Below are 23,749 nucleotides of genomic sequence, written 5' to 3' on the forward strand. Positions count from 1 at the left end.
CTACACATCTACAGTCAATTAATCTATAACAAAGTGGGCAAGATAAACAATAGAGAAAAGATAATCTCTTCAAGTGATCCTGGGAAAGCTGGATGACCATATGTAAATCAATGAAACGATAACATTCCTTCATACCATATACAAAAATAAAGTCAAAATGGTTTAAAGACCTAAATCTAAGACCTAAAACCATAAAATTGCTAGAAGAGAGCATTGAATACTCTTTGACATAAATTGTAGCAAAATTTTCTTGGATAAGTCTCCTAAGGCAAAAGAAATAAGAGCAGAAATAAACAAATGAGACCTAAATAAACTCAAAAGCTTTTGCACAGCGAAGGAAAACATCAACAAAACAAAAAGACAACCTGTGGAATGGGAAAAAATACTTGCAAATGATGTGACAACAAGGGGTTAATATCCAAAATATACAAAGAACTCATTACAATTTAACATCAAGGAAAAAACAATTCAGTCAAAAAATGTGCAGAAGACTTGAATAGCCATTTTTCAAAGGAAATATGTAGATGGCTAACAGGCACGTGAAACAGTGCTCATCACTGCTGCTTATTAAGAAATGCTCATCAAAACCACAATGAGGTATTACCTCATACCTGTCAGAATGACAACCATTAAAAAGTCAACAAATAACAGATGTTAGAGAAGCTGTGGAGAAAAGGGGACCCTTGTACACCGTTGAGGGAAATGTCACTTGGTACAGGCACTGTGGAAGACAGTTTGAGTTCCTTAAAAAACTAAAAATAGAACTACTGTATGATTCAGCAGTTCCACTCCTGGGTATATGGCTGAAAAAACAGAAATGCTAATTGGAAAAGACAATGCACCACAGTGTTCATAGCAGCACTATTTATAATAGCCAAGATGTGGAACCAGCTCAAGTGCTTGCCAACAAATGATTGGATTAAGAAGATGCACCAGTACAGGAACTATGTTCAATATGTTGTAATAACCTATAATGGAAAATAATATGAAGAATAAATATGTATATAACTGAATCACTTAGTTGTACACCTGAAACTAACACAATATTTTGAACCAACTTTTATAAATCATGCTCGTGCTCAGTTGCTAAGCCATGTCTGACTTTTGGGACCCCCATGGAGCCCATGGGACCCCCTGTAGCCCACCAGGCCCTGTCCATAGGGTTTCTCAGGCAAGAATACTGGAGTCAGTTGCTATTTCCTTCTCCAGGGAATCTTCCCGACCCAGGCATTGTCAGGCGGGTTGTTTATCACTGAGCCATCAACTATACTTCAGTTTTTAAAAAGAATATCATGTATGTATACAGAGAGGAATATCATAACACACATCAAAGAATATTATTCAGCCATGAAAAATGAAATAATGCCATTTGCAGCCACATGGATAGACCTAGAAAGCATTATGCATAGTGAAATAAGTCAGACAGAGAAGGGCAAAGACTACATGATATAACTTATATGTGGAATCTAAAAACAATACAGATGAATGTATATACAAAACAGAGTCACAGATACAGAAAACAAACTTTTGGTTACCAAAGGAAAGAGGGAAGGGAGGAAGTACAGATTTGAGGTATGGAATTAATAGATACAAACTACTGTATATAAAATAGATAAACAAGGATATACTCTATAGCATAGGGAAGTATACTGAGAATCTTGTAATAACCTGTAATGGAATATAATCTGCAAAAACACTGTTTAACTATGCTGTATGCCTGAAATTAACAGAATTTGTAAATTAATAGTACTTCAGTAAAAAAGCATTAAAAAAAAAGCCACAGTATTTTAACAGGAAAACATCTCCTTTGTTTATAAAGGGGAAAATATTAGGAGAGGATAATATTTACATAAATTTGATAGACTGTCTACTTTTACTTCATTGATAACATGAAGCATGACATTTATTATCAGCTTCCAGGTGAAATACCATATTCCTTAAAAGACCAGAAATAAAGAAAAACTTATTTGTAACTAGAGTTATTTTAGGGTAGATAGAGAATCAACTTAGTTAGAATTCAGGGCAGAAGGTTAGTGTCTGTATAGGAGTATTTCCTCACTTCACATAGTTTTCAGGGATATGATTTTACTTTTTCTTGAAAAATGACTTGAGTATGATATATTTATAAAATAGGTTCAAATTAGTAAATATTCATTGAGCACCGATTATATGCCAGGTACTATGGTAAGGGATAGATTAAAAGGTAAGAGGAGACTGTTCCTGCTTTCTGGAAGTTCACAGTCGGGCACAGAAGAAACCCTTTTTTGTAAGTATGATAATAGAGATGTGCCCTTGATTACCAGTGCTCCATATGCAGTTATTAATAGTTGTGAGAAAAGAAATCTTCATATGGCACTAAGGATAGTAAGAGTAAAGAAATATTCCTGTGACTGAATCTCAGATTTAGGTTATCATTACCTTACTCATTGAACACTGTCTCTGCCTGTCTTCATACAAAGTACGTGGTTACAGTTCATGTTAAAGTCATTTTGTGACCTTATAAAAACTTGTATTCAGAGATAAACACATTTGTATGGTGATTATAGTTAATAATCTTTATACCAGAGAATAAGGGAATTAGAAAAATAAACCAGCAAACAGCAAACAAACCATGGACAATATGTGTTGTAAGAACCAGAAAAAGTTAACATGCTCAAAGTTTTTTTTTTTTTAGTTAATAAAATTTGGAAATAGACATTCTATAATTAGGAGTCCATTTTTTAATCATCCTTCTTTAATAACATATTGGGCCTGTTGTTTTATCATATTCTTGGAGAAGGCAGTGGCAACCCACTCCAGTACTCTTGCCTAGAGGATTCCATGGGCAGAGGAGCCTGGTAGGGTGAAGTCCATGGGGTCACGAAGAGTCAGATATGACTGAGCGACTTCACTTTCACTTTTCACTTTGATGCATTGGAGAAGGAAATGGCAACCCACTCCAGTGTTCTTGCCTGGAGAATCCCAGGGACGGGGGAGCCTGGTGGGCTGCCGTCTATGGGCCCTATCTGTTTCTTTATTATCCTTCCTCACCAAGATTTTAAGTTCTTTGAGAGCAAAGACTTCCAGTAGTTTTGTGTTGCTCATAACACCTGCAGATTACAGTGTTAAATAACTAGTAGATGCTTAATACAAATTTTCCCAAAAAAGTAAATGCTTTTTGTCAAAAAAGACATTTCAAAAATACGACTAGTTAGTACTGGTGATGTCAGTACTATGGCTTCCTATTTTGTAAGAGTGGTGAATTTGTGAATTTAAATACTGTTTAGTACTTAGTGGAATTTATCCTCTGTGGTGGGTTAAAGCACCTTCTGGTCTACAATAAGTAGAACATTTCAATAATTTGAATTCTATAGATCCTGAATTGGCTACTTATGTATGTTTTCTTTTTTATCGGTGGCCTAGTAATTCTTAGATGTTCAAATATGTCAGACTCTCAGACTGGTAGATGGACTTAAAATAATAACAAGTGGACAGTATAATGGTGTTAAGGAGAAGAAAGAGATGGATATGATGTGCACATTGCTGTTTCTTCTTTGCTCTTTATCTTTTCCTTTCAATGTAGCATCAAAGGGGAAAGTTATCACATGGAATAAATTTGAATTTGAGAATACAGGTGTTCAGTATTCTGAAGTAACCCTAATATTTTTTCAATACTTAGCAGTCTTATTAGGACCCTAAGCATATTTGCTAAAATTAACTGTGTGTTGGTATTTTTTTTTTTTTTATCTCTGATCACCTCCCGTTCTAAGTTTCCATCCATCTCTAGACTCCTGTTGGAGAAGGAAATAGCAACCCACTCCAGTATTCTTGCCTAGAGAATCCTGTGGACAGAGGAGCCTGGTGGACTGCTGACCATAGGGTCACACAGAGTCAGACACGACTGAAAAGACTTAGCAGCAACAGCAACCAGACTCCTGTGTATTTCTGATACTCATTAATTCATTAGCAATTTTAAAAATTTCCTTTTATTCCAGAACATTTACCAGGTCCTGAGATAAGCTGGTAAACAAGGCAGTGCCCCTGAATCCTTAAAAGTATGTAATCTAATAAGAGGATAAATACAAATCACTTGTGACTGGTAAAGATGCTCTGAAAGTAAACAGAGGGTGCAGTGGTAGTTAGGATGGGACACCTAACCCAGTCTTGATATTTAGGAAAAATTTTATAAGAGAAGATGATTTGTTTCCTGAGGCCTTCTTACTTTCTCTCATCTTCTAAAGTTATTATAAGAAGCTCTGTAAAATGTCCGTATTCCGTAACCAATCTCAAAGTAATTTGCTGGTCGATTAAAACAAAATTCAGACAAAGACATAAATGAGGACTGACTCTACTAAGCATTATTTACATTAATGATATGAGTTCGTTGACACAAAAGTATTTTTAAATGATTTTTAATTGATGGCATAGGTAATATATTTCTGAGTAGGAAAATCCAAGGGCAACTCACCCCTAATCATAATAAAGTAATAACTCACATTTATTAGCCCTTAGTATTTGTCAGACATTAAGCTAGAGACTTTAGGTTCATTATATTCAAGTGAAATACACAAATAGAGCAAACTCTTAATGTCCATTACTCCTCTCATTGTGTACAAACACTCGATTTTCTACAGGAACCTGAAAGAGAGTCTGCTTAAGATCAGTGGCTTAGCAAGCAAACATCAATATTAGAATCCTCTAACTCACTGATTTTCAGCCCTTTGGAACTGAGGGGGATGGTTATAGCATGAAAAAATACATATTCAGTGTTGCAGCTCTCTTGACTTCTGATATTCAAAAATTCAAAATAGCTAATTTATTTTGATATTTCAAATGACTGTAAAGAAACTCATCAGATATTTTATGTTTCTAAAGCTAGGTTTGCATTTTAAAAACTTCCTGTATAACATCATTTTCTGATACTTACATTTATTGTATTATGTACTAGAAATTATAATAAAGAATGTCTTTTTCAGTGATTTTATGCATTCATACTCGTTTCTGTTTAGAATTTTTCCTAATTACTTGAAGGAAGCAACATTAAACAAAAATGATTAAATTCTGATCTTTACTCTGCCCACATTACAGTTTCCTATTTTGGAAGCGTGGTGAATTTGTGAATTCAAATACTGTTCAGTACTTGGTAGACTCTAGAATTGAGGTCTCATTTTTTTGAAGTTGAAAGTTAACTTTTTTGAGATCCAATTTACATAAAATACGATGCACTCATATTAAGTATACAATTCAATAAGTCTTGACAGCTACATATTCATACAGCCATTACCTTAATTAAGATACAGAACATTTCCATCAACCCAAAAAGTTGTTTCATGTATCTCATGCAGTCATTCTTACCTCTCCATCCGTCTTGTCCCTAGGCAACCACTAATCTGCGTTTTGTTACTATAGTTGACTTTTTTCCTTGTTCTACATTGGAATCATGTAATATTTATAGTCTTTTGTATCTTCCATCTTTTGCTTAGTGTGATGTTTTTGTGATCCATATTTGTTGCATGTGTGAGTAGTTCCTTACTTTTTTTTCTTGCTAAGTAGTGTTTTATTATAATGGATATATGACTGTTTTTTAAAGAATCTATTTGTCTGTTAGTGGACAGTTGACAGAACATGGTCCGCTGAAGAAGGGAATGGCAAACCACTTCAGTATTCTTGCCTTGAGAACCCCATGAACAGTATGAATAGGCAAAAAGATAGGACACTGAAAGATGAACTTCCCAGGTCGGTAGTTGCCCAGTATGCTACTGGAGATCAATGGAGAAATAACTCCAGAAAGAATGAAGGGATGGAGCTAAAGGAAAAACAACACCCAGTTGTGGATGTGACTGGTGATAGAAGCAAGGTCCGATGCTGTACAGAGCAGTATTGCATAGGAACCTGGGATGTCACATCCATGAAATCAAGGCAGATTGGAAGTGATCACACAGGAGATGGCAAGAGTGAACATTGACATTCTAGGAATTAGCAAACTTAAGATGGACTGGAATGGGTGAATTTAATTCAGATGACCATTATATCTACTACTGTGGGCAGGAATCCCTTAGAAGAAATGGAGTAGCCATCATAGTCAACAAGAGTCTGAAATGCAGTACTTGGATGCAGTCTCAAAAATGACAGAATGATCTCTGTTCGTTTCCAAGGCAAACCATTCAATATCACAGTAATCCAAGTCTATGCCCCAACCAGTAACACTGAAGAAGCTGAAGTTGAACAGTTCTGTGAAGACCTACAAGACCTTCTAGAACTAACACCCAAAAAAGATGTCCTTTTCATTATAGGGGAGTAAACACGAAAGTAGGAAGTCAAGAAACACCTGGAGTAACAGGCAAATTAGGCCTTGGAGTACGGAATGAAGCAGGGCAAAGGCTAATAGAGTTCTGCCAAGAGAACACACTGGTCATAGCAAACACCCTCTTCCAACAACACAAGAGAAGACTCTACACATGCACATCACCAGATGGTCAACACCAAAATCAGCTTGATTATATTCTTTGCAGCCAGAGATGGAGAAGCACTATATAGTCAGCAAAAACAAGACTGGGAGCTGACTGTGGCTCCGATCATGAACTCCTTATTGCCAAATTCAAACTTAAATTGAAGACAGTGGGGAAACCACTAGACCATTCAGGTATGACCTATATCAAATCCCTTATGACTAACAGTGGAAGTGAGAAATAGATTTAACGGTCTAGATCTGATAGACAGAGTGCCTGATGAACTATGGATGGAGGTTTGTGACATTGTACAGGAGACAGGAATCAAGACCATCCCGAAGAAAAAGAAATGCAAAAAAGCAAAATGGCTATCTGGGGAGGCCTTACAAATAGCTGTGAAAAGAAGAGAAGTGAAAAGCAAAGGAGAAAAAGGAAAGATATGCCCATTTGAATGCAGAGTTCCAAAGAATAGCAAGGAGAGATAAGAAAGCCTTCCTCAGCGATCAATTCAAAGAAATAGAGGAAAACAACAGAATGGGAAAGACTACAGATCTCCTCAAGAAGATTAGAGATACCAAGGGAACATTTCATGCAAAGATGGGCTCAGTAAAGGACAGAAATGGTATGGACCTCACAGAAGCAGAAGATATTAAGAAGAGGTGGCAAGAATACAGAAAAACTTTATAAAAAAGATCTTCACGACCCAGATAATGATGATGGTGTGATCACTCACCTAGAGCCAGACATCTGGAATGTGAAGTCATGTGGTCCTTAGGAAGCATCACTATGAACAAAGCTAGTGGAGGTGATGGAATTCCAGTTGAGCTTTTGGCAAATCCTAAAAGATGATGCTGTGAAAGTGCTGCACTCAATATGCCAGCAAATTTGGAAAACTCAGCAGTGGCCACAGGACTGGAAAAGGTCAGTTTTCATTCCAATCCCAAAGAAAGGCAATGCCAAAGAATGCTCAAACTACCACACAATTGCACTCATCTCACAAGCTAGTAAAGCAATGCTCAAAATTCTCCAAGCGAGGCTTCAGCAATACGTGAACCGTGAACTTCGAGATGTTCAAGGTGATTTTAGAAAAGGCAGAGGAACGAGAGATCAAATTGCCAACATCCACTGGATCATCGAAAAAGCAAGAGAGTTCCAGGAAAATATCTATTTCTGCTTTATTGACTATGCCAAAGCCTTTGACTGTGTGGATCACAATAAACTGTGGAAAAGCCTGAAAGAGATGGGAATATCAGACCACCTGACCTGCAGCTTGAGAAGCCTGTATCCAAGTCGGGAGGCAGCAGTAAGAACTGGACATGGAACAACAGACTGGTTCCAAATAGGAAAAGGAGTATGTCAAGCTGTATACTGTCACCCTGCTTATTTAACTTATATGCAGAGTACATCATGAGAAATGCTGGGCTGGAAGAAGCACAAGCTGGAATCAAGATTGCCGGGAGAAATATCAATAACCTCAGATATGCTGATGACACCACCCTTATGGCAGAAAATGAATTAAAGAGCCTCTTGATGAAGGTGAAAGAGAAGAGTCAAAAAGTTGGCTTGAAGCTCAATTCAGAAAACTAAGATCATGGCATCCAGTCCCATCACTCCATGGGAAATAGATGGGGAAACAGTGGAAACAGTGACTGACTTTATTTTGGGGGGCTCCAAAATCACTGCAGATAGTGATTGCAGCCATGAAATTAAAAGACACTTACTCCTTGGAAAGAAAGTTATGACCAGCCAAGACAGCATATTGAAAAGCAGAGACATTACTTTGTCAACAAAGGTCCGTCTAGTCAGGGTTACAGTTTTTCCAGTAGTCATGTATGGATGTGAGAGTTGGACTATAAAGAAAGCTGAGTACCGAAGAATTGATGCTTTTGAACTGTGGTGTTGGAGAAGACTCTTGAGAGTCCCTTGGACTGCAAGGAGATCCAGCCAGTCCATTCTGAAGGAGATCAGCCCTGGGTGTTCATTGGAAGGACTGATGTTGAAGCTGAAACTCCAGTACTTTGGCCACCTGATGCAAAGAGCTGACTCATCGGAAAAGACCCTGATGCTGGGAAAGATTGAGGGCAGGAGGAGAAGGGGGACAACAGAGGATGAGATGGTTGGATGGCATCATCGACTCAATGGACATGAGTTTGGGTAGACTGTGGGAGTTGGAGATGGACAGGGAGGCCTGGGGTGCTGCACAGTTCATGGGGTCGCAAAGAGTCGGACACGACTGAGCAACTGTACTTAACTGAGTTGTTTTTAGTTTTTCACTCTTAATGAGGAAAATTGCTGAGAACATTTTTTTTTTTTACCAGCCTTTATGTGGACATGAGCTTTCATTCCTCTTAGGAGTGAAGATGTTGGGGCATATGTAATTATATACTTTAAGAAATTTCTACCATCTAACATTCCCACCAGCATTGTATGAGAGTTCCAGTTGTTCCACACCCTTTCTGGTACCTGGTATTATCTGTCTTTTCATTTTTAGCCATTGGTTAGTATATAGTGGTGTCTCTTTGTGTTTTAACTTGCATTTTCCTGAAGACAGCAGATGTTGAGTACCTTTGCATGTGCTTATTGGCCACTGATGCATCTTTGTGTGTGATGTATTTTTTCAAACCTTTTGTCCCTTTAAAATATGTCTTCCATTATTGGATTGTAGAGTTGTTTTTTTAAAAAAATAAGAATCTGGATACAAGTGCTTTATCAGTAATTTGTATTACAAATATTTTCTCCCAGTCTGTGGCTTGCTTTTTCATTTTCTTATTACTGTCTTTAGGAAAGCAATTATTTAAAATTTTGAATCTAATATCCTGGGTTTTTCTTTTATGATTGGTGCGTTTTGCATCCTGAAAGTGCTCTGCCCATCCTAAGGTCTTGAAGATTTGTTCCTATGTGTTCTTATGAAAAGTTTTAGCTTTTATCTTGAGGTTCATGGTTTGTTGTAAGTTAATAAATTAAGGTCTAAGATTCCTCTTTTCCATTTAGGGATCCAGTTATTCTAGTTTGTCGTCTGTAGTAGGCTCATGTGTGCTGTGCTTATTCACTCAGTCGTGTCCGACTCTGCAACCCCATAGACTGTAGCCTGCCAGGCTTCTCTGTCCAAGGGGATTCTCTAGGCTAGAACACTGGAGTGGGTTGCCATGCCCTCCTCCAGGGGATTTTCCCAACCCAGTGCTCGAACCCAGGTCTACCTCATCACAGGCAGTTTCTTTACTGTGTAAGCCACCAAGGAAGCTCATACTTGTGTCATTTCATAGCAAGAACTTTGCACGTATATTCATTAACATGCAGTCTTTAGCACTTCCTTTGTTTTGTACATCAAACTTATTTAAAAGATCATGCCTCTGTATAAAAATATTAATTTTGAAGTAGTTTTTATTTGCTAGTCATCATTACACTTGTGTTATTTTTGTATATTGTTTTTATATATTTATTTTTGGTGAAGCATTTGGATTCTGTAAAGCTGGAAGTATATATTAAACCTTTGGCTAACACAGAATTCAGTATCTCCCGATCTTGCTCTATGATAAAAACAGCCCTGGGCACTAATCAGGGTTCTGTTTTATCCCTGTTCCTTTGGTTGTGGTCTTCTTTCTCTCATCTTACCTTGACAATTTTTGTTTGCTGTTTAACTGGAAGGAAAACAAATTCTCTGTAGGAATCAGGTAAGTATATGAAAGAAAGAAAAGAGCTGGTTAAGCTCACAAGTTCTTTTATCTTTTCTACTGTATTTTCTTTTTATTATTTCTGAAGGCCAAAGTGTTTCTTTCCTTTGGACTTTTCAGAAGAGCCACAGGTACTCTCTAAGCATTCCTTTCTTTTTAATGGTCTGTTTTTCTGAATATGTGTTTTTGAGAGTAATACTGAACTTCTCTAGAGTTTACCATGGGCTGCTTCTAGCCTAATGTCCCAGAAAGTTCGATTGTCTTGGGTTTAAATACCATTTAGAGCACTTAAGAACACAATGAAGTGGGGGTAGAATTTTATATTACAAATAAATTGCATAGACTTGAATGGGCTTCCGTCTGTCTCCTCTCTAATACTTTACCTTTTCCAGTTCGCCTTAGCTATTTTTAATCCTGGAGCAATTCTACTCTACCTTTCCTTTGAGAAACCGATATATATGACTCTGTGATATTCTTGTGTTTGTTTTGCTTATGGGGTTAGTGCTCTTTATTTTTGACATGGGTTTCATGTGCTACTTTGTGTTTCTCCAGGTTCATTACTAATAATGTGATTATTGACTTTTTTTCCCCTCTGTTTTCTCTTTCCTTCTCTCGCTATCCTGTGGTTCTTGTGCAGGTCTTGTTCAGCGTTGTGTGATCATCCAGAAGGATGACAATGGATTTGGGCTGACGGTCAGTGGAGACAACCCAGTGTTCGTACAGTCTGTCAAAGAAGGCAAGGCATTTTTAAAAAACAGTCTTGTCACTGGGAGCAAACAGAGTAAGAATAGAAAAGCTTAAATAATGTCCATTGCTTAGAATAAAACAATCACATAATTATAGGTCATATGGCCTTACTGTACTAGATTTGTTTTCAGTGTTAGTTATAGGCGCGAATTTATCCTGGTTGACTTCCTTTTGCATTTTATGGAAAGAAAAAAGTTCTTGTATGTTTTAGAAAAATCACATGACTCTTCAGTCATGATACTGTAAGCATCATTACTTATAGAAGTTTGTATAATTTTTTTTCTTCATGGCACCGGAGATATTTAGGTAGTGACAGATTAAAGAAATGGTCGTAGGCTCAAAAAATATGTCTTTTCCCCTCAAATGACTGTAATATCTTATACTACTGCAATATTACCATAATATTGAATACTTTCTTTATGTTAGTTGCTGTAATTTGAGTGAGATACTTTGGTACTTTTTAATCTCCATTTTACAGGGGATATTGAGTCTTAGAGTGAGAAAAAAAAATAAAATAAAATCTGACCATGGTCACCCAGCTAGTGAGTGGCAGAAGCAGGATTGGGACCTTGTCTGTCTGACTTTACAATCCATGTTTTTAACTATTTTGTTACATGCTTCTCTTTTGAGAAGATTGTCAGTGAATGTAAATGAATTACATTTTAAGAATTAATTTCTATTACAGATGGAGCAGCCATGCGGGCTGGAGTACAGACAGGTGATCGAATCATCAAGGTAAGGAAAAGACTGCTAGGAAGTTTATGATAGAAATATAAAGCAGCATATATTAGCCATATTTTAATTTTTTAGCTTGAATTTTTATTAAAAGCTACACATTATAGATGATGGATTTATTGACTATAAAACATTATTTCATTTATCTTAATATTAATGTTACCCTTTACTGTAAAGCATAATAAAAGTTTTGAATAAATAGAGTCACGTGTGTTCTTGGGCAGGAGAGTAGCTCACTGTTATAAAGATCTTATTTCTCCAAGGTAATCTCTTAGCAAGAAGTTGTCATCATAATATATTAATAAATTTGGGAGGTGTGCCGTTCCTTGTCAAACTTCCAAATGACTATTTCTTCTAAACAAATTTTGCAAAGCTATTATGGGAAGAGGTAAGCGGGAGGTGAGATGGTGTAGATTAATTTGAAGCAAGTGACTGTAGTATAAATATGGATCTCTCTGTGGAACACAATAGAGGGTCCAGAAACAGGCCTTGAGTCTTGATCAGTAGAGTAAGTATGGATTAGTCACTAATTATTAGGCAACTGACTAATGTGATTACTTAAAATCAAATTACTGTACAGGAAAAGACATAACATATTTACAAAGAACTATCTGGAAATACATATTTGAAACGTATTATAGACTATAATATAAAGAACACTTTTAAATTACTAACAAAAGAATAAATAGTCTAATAGAAAGATGGGCAAAGAATTTTATCAGGCAATTCCCCAGAGTAATTGAAATAAGTAATATATCAATGAGGATATGTCCAGTCTCACTGATAGCAAAGAAGTAGAAATATATTTGGTAAAATAGGTAAAAATATATTTGCTTGTCAGGAATTTTAAAGACTGCCAGGTACTCCTTGGAAGAAAAGTTATGACCAACCTAGATAGCATATTCAAAAGCAGAGACATTACTTTGCCAACAAAGGTCCATCTAGTCAAGGCTGTGGTTTTTCCAGTGGTCATGTATGGATGTGAGAGTTGGACTGTGAAGAAAGCTGAGCGCTGAAGAATTGATGCTTTTGAACTGTGGTGTTGGAGAAGACTCTTGAGAGTCCTTTGGACTGCAAGGAGGTCCAACCAGTCCATTCTAAAGGAGATCAGCCCTGGATGTTCTTTGGAAGGAATGATGCTAAAGCTGAAACTCCAATACTTTGGCCAGCTCATGTGAAGAGTTGAGGAAAGACTTTTCATTGGAAAAGACTGATGCTGGGAGAGACTAGGGGCAAGAGGAAAAGGGGACGACAGAGGATGAGATGGCTGGATGGCATCGCTGACTCGATGGATGTGAGTCTGAGTGAACTCCGGGAGTTGGTGATGGACAGGGAAGGCCTGGCATGCTGCCGTTCATGGGGTCACAGAGAGTCGGACATGACTGAGCAACTGAACTGAACTGAACTGAACTGAATATACATTTGATATAGTTTGGGAATGGTACCATGGCTACTCTTATAAACTTGTGAATATAAATTAGGTAAAACCTATTTGGATGGAAATTTGTGAATATATATCAAAAGTTACATATTTTTAGAAAGTATATAAACTTTGACCACAGTTTTGCTTTAGGAACTTGTCTAAGGAAATGGTGTTCAAATGTGAAGTGATATGTGTATAGGAAAATTTACTTAAGCTTTATCACTTTGAAAACTTGTAAACAATCTAAAAATGCATAAACTGAGGGCTAGAGAAATAAATTGAAGAAGAAGATGGCAACCCACTCCAGTATTTTGCCTGGAGAGTCCCAGGGACGGAGGAGCCTGGTGGGCTGCTGTCTATGGGGTTGCACAGGGTCGGACATGACTGAAGCGACTTAGCAGCAGCAGAGAAATAAATTGCATTACATCTCCAGCTCTTAAAAAGAGTAGATTAGGTCTGTTTGTACCTATATTGAAAGGCATCCATAATACAATAAAACAGTATTTTTTTTATTTGCAGAAAAAGACAGTTATAATGTGTGTGTATGCTTGTCTGTATATCTGGTGTGTGTATATTAGAATAGCATCTCAAATATTAAGCATCATGCTTAATAGTGATTGTCTCTGGTGGGCATGACAAGTGTACTTTTGCTTCGATTTTATACCCTGATAAATTTGAACTTGTAAAAATTAGTATTACTTGCCTCAGAAAAAATAATGTTAATATTAGATCCATGTTTGATATTTTTACTTTAATTTCTCTGGCTTAGTGGAAATTCTGGAGAATGCTTCCTACATTTAGCCTGTCTGAAAATTTAATTTTCTCTGTAAAGATTAGGATATGATCAGAAAACAAAAAGTAAATTGAATATTATTGTAGAATATTGGTTATTCATCTTTTGAAAAATGTATTATGCTTTTGGAAACCAATGAATTTGCATAGCGAGCTTTTCTATTTGCAAGGGTTCTTCACTGTGAAGGATTTGTGTATCTGTTGCGTAGTATATTTGATCATTTTTCATGGTGAATAAGCTATAATGTCCTTTAAATCAAGGCCTTTTTTGGTGCTCAAGTTCATTTTGTTGCTGAGTATACCTTATAGAGGGCTTCGCTGGTGGTGCTAGTGGTGAAGATACTGCCTGCCAATGCAGGAGACATAAGAGACAGGGATTTGATCCCTGGGTCGGGAAGATCCCCTGGAGGGGGACATGGCAACCCACTCCAGTCTTGCTGCCTGAAGGATCCCGTGGACAGAGTAGTCTGGCGGGCTGCAGTCCATAGGGTCACACAGAGTCAGATACAACTGAAGTGACTTTGCATGCATGCACACACATATACCTTGTAGAATAGTGGTAAAAGTGAATATTGAAGCAGATATATACACGTTTTAATATAGGCCTGTTTCAGTTCAGTTCAGTCGGTCAGTCGTGTCCGACCCTTTGTGACCCCATGAATTGCAGCATGCCAGGCCTCCCTGTCCATCACCATTTCCCGGAGTTCACCCAAACCCACGTCCATCGAGTTCGTGATGCCATCCAGCCATCTCATCCTCTGTCGTCCCCTTCTCCTCCTGCCCCCAATCCCTCCCAGCATCAGAGTCTTTTCCAATGAGTCAACTCTTCGCATGAGGTGGCCAAAGTATTGGAGTTTCAGCTTTAGCATCATTCCTTCCAAAGAAATCCCAGGGCTGATCTCCTTCAGAATGGACTGGTTGGATCTCCTTGCTGTCCAAAGGACTCTGAAGAGTCCTCTCCAACACCACAGTTCAAAAACATCAATTCTTCGGCATTCAGCTTTCTTTATAGTCCAACTCTCACATCCATACATGACCGCAGGAAAAACCATAGCCTTGACTAGACGGACCTTTGTTGGCCTGTTCACTATATTATAATTGGTTGTATTGTGTATAACAATTCCTAAAGTCAGTTTATCCATTGTCTCAATTAGAATGTATTTGACACACACTGTTTTCATTTTTTTATAGGTGAATGGAACTCTGGTGACTCATTCAAACCATTTGGAAGTGGTGAAGCTAATCAAATGTAGGTGAATGTTATTCTCAGTTTTGTTTTCTGAAACCCTTAAAGCAAAGATCAGCAAACATTTTCAGCAACAGGCCAGATAGTAATTTTTTTAGGCTTTGTGGGCCAGATAGTTTGCCACTTGACTCTCATTATAGTGTAAAAGCAGGCATAGACAATACATCAGTGAATGGACATGGCTGTGTTTCAGTGAAACTTTATTCGCCAGAATAACCTGTGGGTTGAATTTAGTCCTTCGGCTGGAGTTTACTGACCCCTATGTTAAAGTCTGAGGTGAAAATTCTTAACTTACTAATAACTATCTTTAGTCTCTGGTGGCTCAGACAGAAAAGAATCCACCTGCTATACAGGAGACCCAGGTTTGGTCCCTCAGTTGGAAAGCTGTCCTGGAGAAGGAAATAGCCACCCACTCCAGTCTTCTTGCCTGGGGAATTGCTGTGGACAGAAAAGACTGGCGGGCTACAGTCCATGGGGTCACAAAGAGTTGGGCACAGCTGAGTGACTAACACTTTGGCTTTTTTTCACTTCATCTTTAGTCCACTTCATATATACGGTTGATTATAATGTCCCTGTCATTCTTGGTTGTATTGAAAACATTTGAAAGAAATGGATGAGTTGACCTGAAAGAGAATAGGTTAAAAAATCAGACACAATGGCTGGATGAACTGAAATGGAACTTCAAGTAACATAGTCATATTCTATCAGATAAGTAAATGATTAAATAATCCAGAGGAGTGATCTTCTCTTGGAAATCCCCAGGGTTAAGAATTTATTATCTTCTGTATCAGACTATTCCACGGGATGGTAGGCTACAGTTAAGAGACAGGTGTTTGTGGTCAAGCAGAAACACTACTTCTTTATTTAATATTACTTCTTTTCAGTAAGTGGACATCTTTAAAACAAATTTAATACACTGGAATCTTTCTTGGCCTTATTATTGCTTAGATAAATTACCCCGTGAATTCCTTTACGTTTTCATCAGAGTACTAGTGCTCTAAATCTGTCACTTTGTTCTTAGTGTCTAACTTTAGTACATTTTAAAAAGAAATGGGAAGATCAGAATTAGATCCTCATACTTGAATAAATTTGGTTACTTAGTTAATGAGACTGTGACTTTTTTAATGTACAATATAAATATGCACTAAATAGTGCATATTTGTATATAGTATTAGTACATATTTATATACTAAATAAAATATATAAATATAAATTTATAGTAAATTTTTATGTACTGTATAAATACTGTTTATGATAATAAATATATGCCTGTTAACTGTGTTCCAATATCAGTTTTACTTAAATCCTTGGACTATAGCAGTAGATTACTTATCCAATAACAAGAGCCTAGCTGAAAACTCAAAATAAGAATAAAACAGTCTAAGTATTGAAAACAGATATAAATTTGAAATGCCTAAACCCTGTGTACTATACTTGTAGCAGAGTTCCCTCATGTCCTACTTTTCAGTGCAGAAAAAGTAGGACATGATAAAGGTGATTTCAAATCAAACTTGTTTAAAAATATCTAAAGAAGGAAAGGGAAGAACCAGGAAGCTTTGAGAGACAAACATGGATAAGTCAGCAAGATACATCAGATGACTTTGTGACAATCACAAAGTGTTTTTGATTGAAAAACTTTAAAAGTGTATAAAGTCTCCCCCGTATCACAGCATTAATGACTTAAGTGTAAAAAAAATTTTTTTTAGAACCAGAAACACTGAAATAATTGCCATTGAGTTTCATGGAAGAGTAAGTGGAAAGAAACACTATGAAATACAATTTAAAGTATAAGAGAAAAGTTTTGTCATTAAAGATCAGTTATCTAGAAAAGTTATTTATTTGGAAAGTGTTATTTTTGATTCTAGATAAATAATGAATATCTGTGGTTGAGTCTCTGGTTATGGGTAACTTTGCTTTCTATAGTTTTTTCCCTTGTAAAATACCTACTCAATTTGTCTTTTCCTCCAAATTTTTAAAATGAAAACTTACTGCTTACTTTTTGTGGCTTTTTTCTCTCTCTCTCTTTTTTTTTTTTTTTTGTCACACTCATTTTTTAAAGTTAACTTAAAATTTCATCATTACAGAGTTAGTTAAGCCTTGCCTAATTAGTGTCATCTTAATATGGTGATTTTTTAAATTTCCATTTGAGAAATTAAACATAGCCATTAGTAGATGGTTGATAACAACTCATTCATATCTAAATTTTAAAAAATTATTGGGGTTATAAATCTTACTTGCTTTTAAGTAATATCCCATCTTACGAGTAATAATTTGTTATCTGAATTTTGCATTGTCCTTTTAGATTTGTAGGGGAGTCATAAAAGAGATATGGCAGATTGGATTCTTTTTCTGTCGAGAAATGATTAGCCAGCAGATGATGAAACTTTCTCACATAACTAGATCTTTTAGAACTATCAAAGATTAAGTAGTAAAATGCTGTAAAATTTTTTTTGACAATGTTACTCCCCCTTTCCTCCCCTTTCTACCTTCTCTCTCCCCGAAGCTGGTTCCTATGTAGCTCTCACTGTTCAGGGACGCCCACCTGGGTCGCCCCAGATTCCACTTGCTGATTCTGAAGTAGAGCCATCAGTCACTGGACATATGTCTCCCATCATGACATCCCCTCATTCACCTGGAGCATCTGGGAATATGGAGAGAATTACTAGTCCTGTGCTCATGGGGGTAAGAGTGGGAAAATGTCTCTGTAAATGTCCAGTTATATAATGAATGACGCCTTTGCTTTATGTTAATAGTTTCAAAGTGTTGAATTGCTAAACAAAGTTTAAGATTCCAGAAAATAATTTGCTGATGATAAAAAAATTATATAATGATTGGAATGATTGCAGAATATTGGGATGGCAGATTTAATTCAAGTACTTACCATCTACAATACAGTGTACCTCCCACAAAAATATAATTAAGATATCTGTGGTCAAGGTCCTTTGTCTTCTTAGAATATATATTCTAAGAGGAAAGGGGTTTTTTGTTTATTGTGTTTCCCCAAAGTTTGCAATATTGCTTGGCATATGGTGCTAGATACTTAATAAACCTTTGTTGTTTGCGATTGAATCAAGGGTATGCAGGTAATGATACTGCACAGGCAGAATGTTGACATTATTAGAAGGAAAATATTAAGTTCTGTGAGGTTTCAAAGAAGGGAGAAAGCACATCCAGTTGTGATAAGGAAGGACTTTATGGAAAGCTGTTATTTGAAATGAGCTTTGAAGAGCAGTTAACATTCAAGTGGTGGCAGTGAAGGTCAGGGGGAGGAAGTCAACCCAGGTAGAGAGAGTAGGATAAACAAAGGTAAAGAGCCAAGAAAGCATCAAGTATTGGGGAGAAATAGCCAGGATTTTTGTTTGGCTGGTGCTTGTTAAAGATTTATATGGTAGGAGACAAGCTTGGAAAAGTAAGACTATTTATTTTGAAGAGTCTCAACAATGAAGCTAATTTACATGTAACTGGATCATTAAGGATATAGTACATATTTTTTGACTGATGTGATTATAGCAAGATTTTAGGAAGACTAATTTGATAAAATATTATAGGGTTATAAAACTGGGAAAAATGGCAGGAGATGAGTTAGGGAGTGGTCTTAATACTTCAGGTAGGAAATACTGGGAATTTGAGCCATGCAAGGAATTTGATAGTAAAGATCCAAAGGAGGGCAAAGTATAAGATAACTATTCTTATATTTAAGTCAACTTCATTTCTCCAACTGATATTAACATTTAGTGTTTTTTGAACCTGATATTAACATTTTAGTGTTTTTTATCAAAAGTGAGATAGAAAGGTTGAAATTTCCCTGTAACCTTTTATCTTCAGTGTCATGTCTGAAAGCTTGGTGTCATAACCACCGGAAATAAAGAAAATCCTGATAGGTATTGAAAATTGGATCTGAAATGTAACATTGTATGAGTCATTTTCAATACATATTTTAGCTTCACTTTCCTTGTATTGATTCTTGGTTTTTGGTTTGTTTGTTTGTTTTATCTTTTTCTAGGAAGAAAACAATGTGGTTCATAACCAGAAAGTAGAAATTCTGAGAAAAATGTTACGGAAAGAACAGGAACGGCTTCAGGTACTAAGTTAGAAATGGGACTGTTTACAGGCCAGTAAAAACATGAGTGGGCGTAGTTGAGTTGGTACTTATCCTAATCAGACACTATTGGTAATCAGTGCCGTCAGCTGTTTTATTGATTGAGAATGGACTTTTCAGATACTTTCTTGACATAAGTAGTTAATTCCTGAAACATTTTTCTAACTTCTCAGCTTCTGCAGGAAGACTACAACCGAACACCTGCTCAGAGATTGCTGAAAGAGATCCAGGAGGCCAAGAAACACATTCCTCAGCTGCAAGAGCAGTTGTCCAAAGCCACGGGCTCCGCTCAGGTGACATCACTGTTAACAGTGCTGCGCGCCATTTTGCAGGAGAGTTTTCTTCTGGGAGTGAGTCAGACGGTGTTGCAGTTGCCCTTTTTAAAGGTTTTTTTTCCTAGTATAGGCCAACAGGATGTCCTGTGTAGGATGTTACAGAAATAATGGTCAACTAAAAAAAAAGTGAAAAAAAAAAAAAAGAAAAGAAATGTGGGCCTCTGATTGTTTGGTCATGATATCATGCTTCTTTGTTCCACAGTAATTTTAGAATGAATTGAGTGTTTTTGCTTTGATAATGACAAATTACTGAAATGTATTTAGATACATTTTGAGGTTTATTCTGCCATTTGGAAACAGACCGGCAATTATATTTGAAGTGGGGATATATAATTTTTCTTACTTAATCTGCAGAACAACCCTCTGAGATTAGATATTACTGTTGTTTCCCCTCATTTTACATAAACACTTAAACTTGGATAAGTTAAATAACTTGTCTGTGGTCATGTAGCTAAATGGAACTTGGAACTGGAATTTAAACTCAGTCTGACAAATTTAAAGCACATTCATGTTCTTAATGACTATATTTTTATTTTAATTTAAAAATGGATTTGCTATATAGGTGTAAGTTATGAAGATGATGGTCTCATTAGAAGAATAACTCAACATTATATGTCAACCAGATTTATATTCTGTAATGTTTAGATTTGGTATATGGAGAAATGAGCTGCTTATTTGTTATTCTTCATGAGTTAGATCTGTAGGTGCACACAGAAATCATCTATCCTAATCTGCTCATTTTAAAGTTAAAAAAAATCATGCCATGGTTGAGAAGACTAGGGCCTAAATTGGTTAAATGACTCATACAAGATCACACATTTTTAAGGCCTCTTGACTTCCGGGTTCAGTGTACTTTTCATTACACATTTTTTGTTTGTTTCTTTTAGTCCCATTAGCTATATGAAGTTTTGAGTATTCTGCCTTAGTAATAATTGACATAAGTAATGTTTTATGTTGTTGTTACTACTGAGCAAAGACAATCTTACTCAGTTCCAAGAGTAAAACTGTGATTCCTAATTTAAAAACTTAGAATAATTTGCAGTATAGCACTGCATCCCAGAATTGGCAATTTATTGAAGTTGTAGAGTGTTGGAAGGCAATTAACCACAAGTTATAGTGTCATAATCTTTACTAACAGGCAGGGAATATAAATTATGTAAGTTAAACTATTTTATCTTTTTGCTTTTATTTGGAAGTTTGAATATTTATTCTCTTTATTGAAATATCCCTGTCTTCAAGGTCATGCCATTTTAGAGCCACAGAATTAGTAGTTATTTATGCCTTTGACTTTTAGAACTTTTAGAGCATTCTTGATCGCATCAAACTGGCCAACTTTTTACAGTCTCCATTGAGGTTGCAGTGTGACTCTTTCTTTATGTGGTCAATAATGAAAGAGTTTTTTTTTGTTGTTTGTTTTTAATGTATGTGTGCCTAATCTGTTTTAGGATGGAGCTGTAGTTACATCCTCCAAGCCATTAGGTGATGGGCTAGCAGTCGGTGAAGGAGAAGCAGATGCTGGTGATGGGCCAGGCAGGCTTGACTATGGCAGCGGAGACGCTTCTCGGCCTAGGAGTGACAGTGCCGATGTAAGTGTTCTGCACTTTTATTTTGTTGTATTTTTCTCTACAGCCCCACTTCCAGATACGATTGTAAGTTATAGGAACTACAGGTGTTCTTTTTACTTTCTTTTTATCGCCATCATCTTTTTAATTAATTAATTTAATTGGAGGCTAATTACTTTACAATATTGTAGTGGTTTTTGCCATACACTGACGTGAATCAGCCATGGGTGTACATGTGCCCCCCATCCTGAAACCCACCTCCCACCTCCCTCCCCATCCCATCCCTCAGGGTTGCCATCATCTTTAATATAGCAATTTGATGAGCAGAAATTCTGGACCCTGTTGTATATGAGCTTTTAATTCCAGAGTTCACTTTTTCCCTTGGACACCATTGCCAAATGTTTCTTTTAAGGAGATGGAATTTCCCAGCAGGCGTCTTGTTTGTGGGTAGAGAAGTTAATAATGCCGGTGCTTTCTTACTGAACCGAGAGGCCAACTGTTGATATCTTTAAGAGCATGTTAATATTCCATTTGTGGTCAGAGTGACTCAGTCTTGAATCATGGGGCACTTTGCCATTTCAAAGAGGAAAAGCCTTAGTCCTCTTAGACTTCAGTTAATAGCCCATGTTTAGTAATGCTTTCTTGATTAACCCAAAAATTGCCAGATGAACATGGATAATTGTTAAGATGATAAACTATTTTAAGCTGAATATGATGTAGTGTCACAGTTATATGAATACTTAAAAGCTAAGTTCAGTGTTATATACTCAGCAATACTTTGTAAGTAGTATGCAGTAATAGGAATAATTACTTCAAAATAGATCACCCTTCTTAAAAGTGATGAAGAAAATAATCTGTTGTAAGTCAGTGTTTTTTTTCAATGTGGGTCATAAAATCAGTTTAGTGGGTTGGGGCCAGTATTTTTTTAAAAAAAGAATAGAATAGGAAATAAGAGTGCTTTGCATGTAGAGGAGGTAAGTGTTACTTTTTGTGACTTTTGTTGTATACACACATGCACACATTGTGTACATTTGTACACATGAATAGCCGTGTGTGTGTGTGTGTGTGTGCACACGTTGGTTAATAATGTAAAATTTCTCTTAGTGGAGGTTGTAAAAAAAAATTGAAAGCCACTGGTCTAAACCACTATCATTTAGGGTATCTTGATGCTTAGGCCCAGTGACTCAGTTCCTTGTGCAAGGAACATTTGAGGATATCTTTATTTTGAAAGATATTAATAGGAGTTTTATGATTAGGTAGGCTAATTGTCTTGATGAAAGATTTCAATTTTGCCTCAAGAAAAGAATTATAGTAGCTTACATTTATTGAGCATATGTATTAATACCATCAGCTATAATAGGTGTTACATATTTTTTATCTTAGTTAATTCTCAGAACAGCCTGATGAAGTAGTACTATAGTTATTACTTAAACAAAAGAAAAAACTGAGGCCAAAGCGAGTTAGCTAACTTGCCAAACTTACTCAGCTAGTAAGTGATTGCCTCTACCTAATTTCAAAAGACCAGCACTCGAAGGCTCCAAGGTCTGAAAATGCATTACATTTTGGGAGAGCCTTGAACATTTTGCAGGTGTACTAGGATTATATTAATAGATAAAATGGCTGGGCAGAGTCTTGAGTTCAAGTTATAACTTGAACTGCTTCTGGGAATCCTCACATCGCTTCTGTTGGATTCAGTGCTGCATCTCCTCTCTGTTTTCATGGCTTATCTCTCCCATTAGATGTTTCTAGTGGTAGGTGTTTCTAAGTTTAGATGTCTCTAAACTTGCTCTCAAAGCAACACACCCATCATATTTGACTTTATATCTACGACGACAGTGAGATTGTAGGAATTCAGAACAAGTGATACAAATGAAAAACTTGAATTTTATCTTATTTACAGAAATGTTAACCATAAAATCTGTGGCTTAGAAATATCACTTTATGAAATACAGAGTGAACTGGCAAGTGTAGAAACAGGCATTCCAGTGAATTCAGACTGTTCGACATGTGTCTGGTGTTGAATTGGTCTTTGAACAAGAGTGAATGAGTAGAGTTTGGGCTGTATCTTGCATGCAGAAGAGAGGCACAGCCAGAAACATGTCCGTGTCGAAAATGAATTGAAGTGAATAGACAGGGAGATCAGTAAGAAAAGAAGACTGCTTGGCCTAAGAGGAACTTGACAAATGTGTGTTAAGTAGCTGATAAATTGTCACCATTTATTGAATACCTACTTTGTGACAGTACATGTACCTAATGCTTTACAGTTACTTTTTAACTCTCATAGTAATCTTAAAAAAGCAGATGTCACCGTTTTATAGATGAGGCAATTGAGGCCAAACAAGTGGATGTCGTGGAAATCCACAAGAGACAACACAGTGAAGACTATTCACTGAACACATAACAAACTCATGTCATTCCTGCAGGTGTCTTTTTGAAGCTAGAGATTTGCTGCTTTTAGCTTACGGATTTCAATGTTTGTCTCAGTTGTACTGTATTAAGATTGTAGGAACCAATCAGTGCCTTACATTTTTTCCATTTTCTGCTCCTTCTTATAGAATAATCTCCTTATTGTGTTTGTGATATCATTAGCATTGTGAAATTCCCTGCTCTTGCTCACCTCAGAGAAGGCTTTAAAGAATACTCACATGCCCATGGATGTACTTCTCATAAGAGAAGCTCAGTTCAGTTCAGTCATGTCCGACTCTGCGACC

The 23,749-nt window shown here is 36.6% G+C and overlaps 1 protein-coding gene across 1 annotated transcript in view; it reads left to right on the plus strand.

The window, feature by feature from the left end:
- The first annotated feature begins 10,854 nt into the window (after window positions 1-10,854).
- Window positions 10,855-23,749, plus strand: part of ARHGEF12 (Rho guanine nucleotide exchange factor 12) — a 61,773-nt gene continuing 48,878 nt past the window's right edge. Inside the window, exons 1-7 of the mRNA XM_068989062.1 lie at window positions 10,855-10,880; window positions 11,532-11,581; window positions 14,988-15,045; window positions 17,546-17,724; window positions 19,046-19,123; window positions 19,315-19,434; window positions 20,922-21,062. Of these exons, the coding sequence (XP_068845163.1) occupies window positions 11,543-11,581; window positions 14,988-15,045; window positions 17,546-17,724; window positions 19,046-19,123; window positions 19,315-19,434; window positions 20,922-21,062 (615 nt within the window). The 5' untranslated portion in view covers window positions 10,855-10,880; window positions 11,532-11,542. The remainder of the gene's footprint in view (window positions 10,881-11,531; window positions 11,582-14,987; window positions 15,046-17,545; window positions 17,725-19,045; window positions 19,124-19,314; window positions 19,435-20,921; window positions 21,063-23,749) is intronic.

This window comes from Capricornis sumatraensis, chromosome 16 (assembly GCF_032405125.1).
Source record: "Capricornis sumatraensis isolate serow.1 chromosome 16, serow.2, whole genome shotgun sequence".
NCBI classification, from domain to species: Eukaryota; Metazoa; Chordata; class Mammalia; order Artiodactyla; family Bovidae; genus Capricornis; species Capricornis sumatraensis.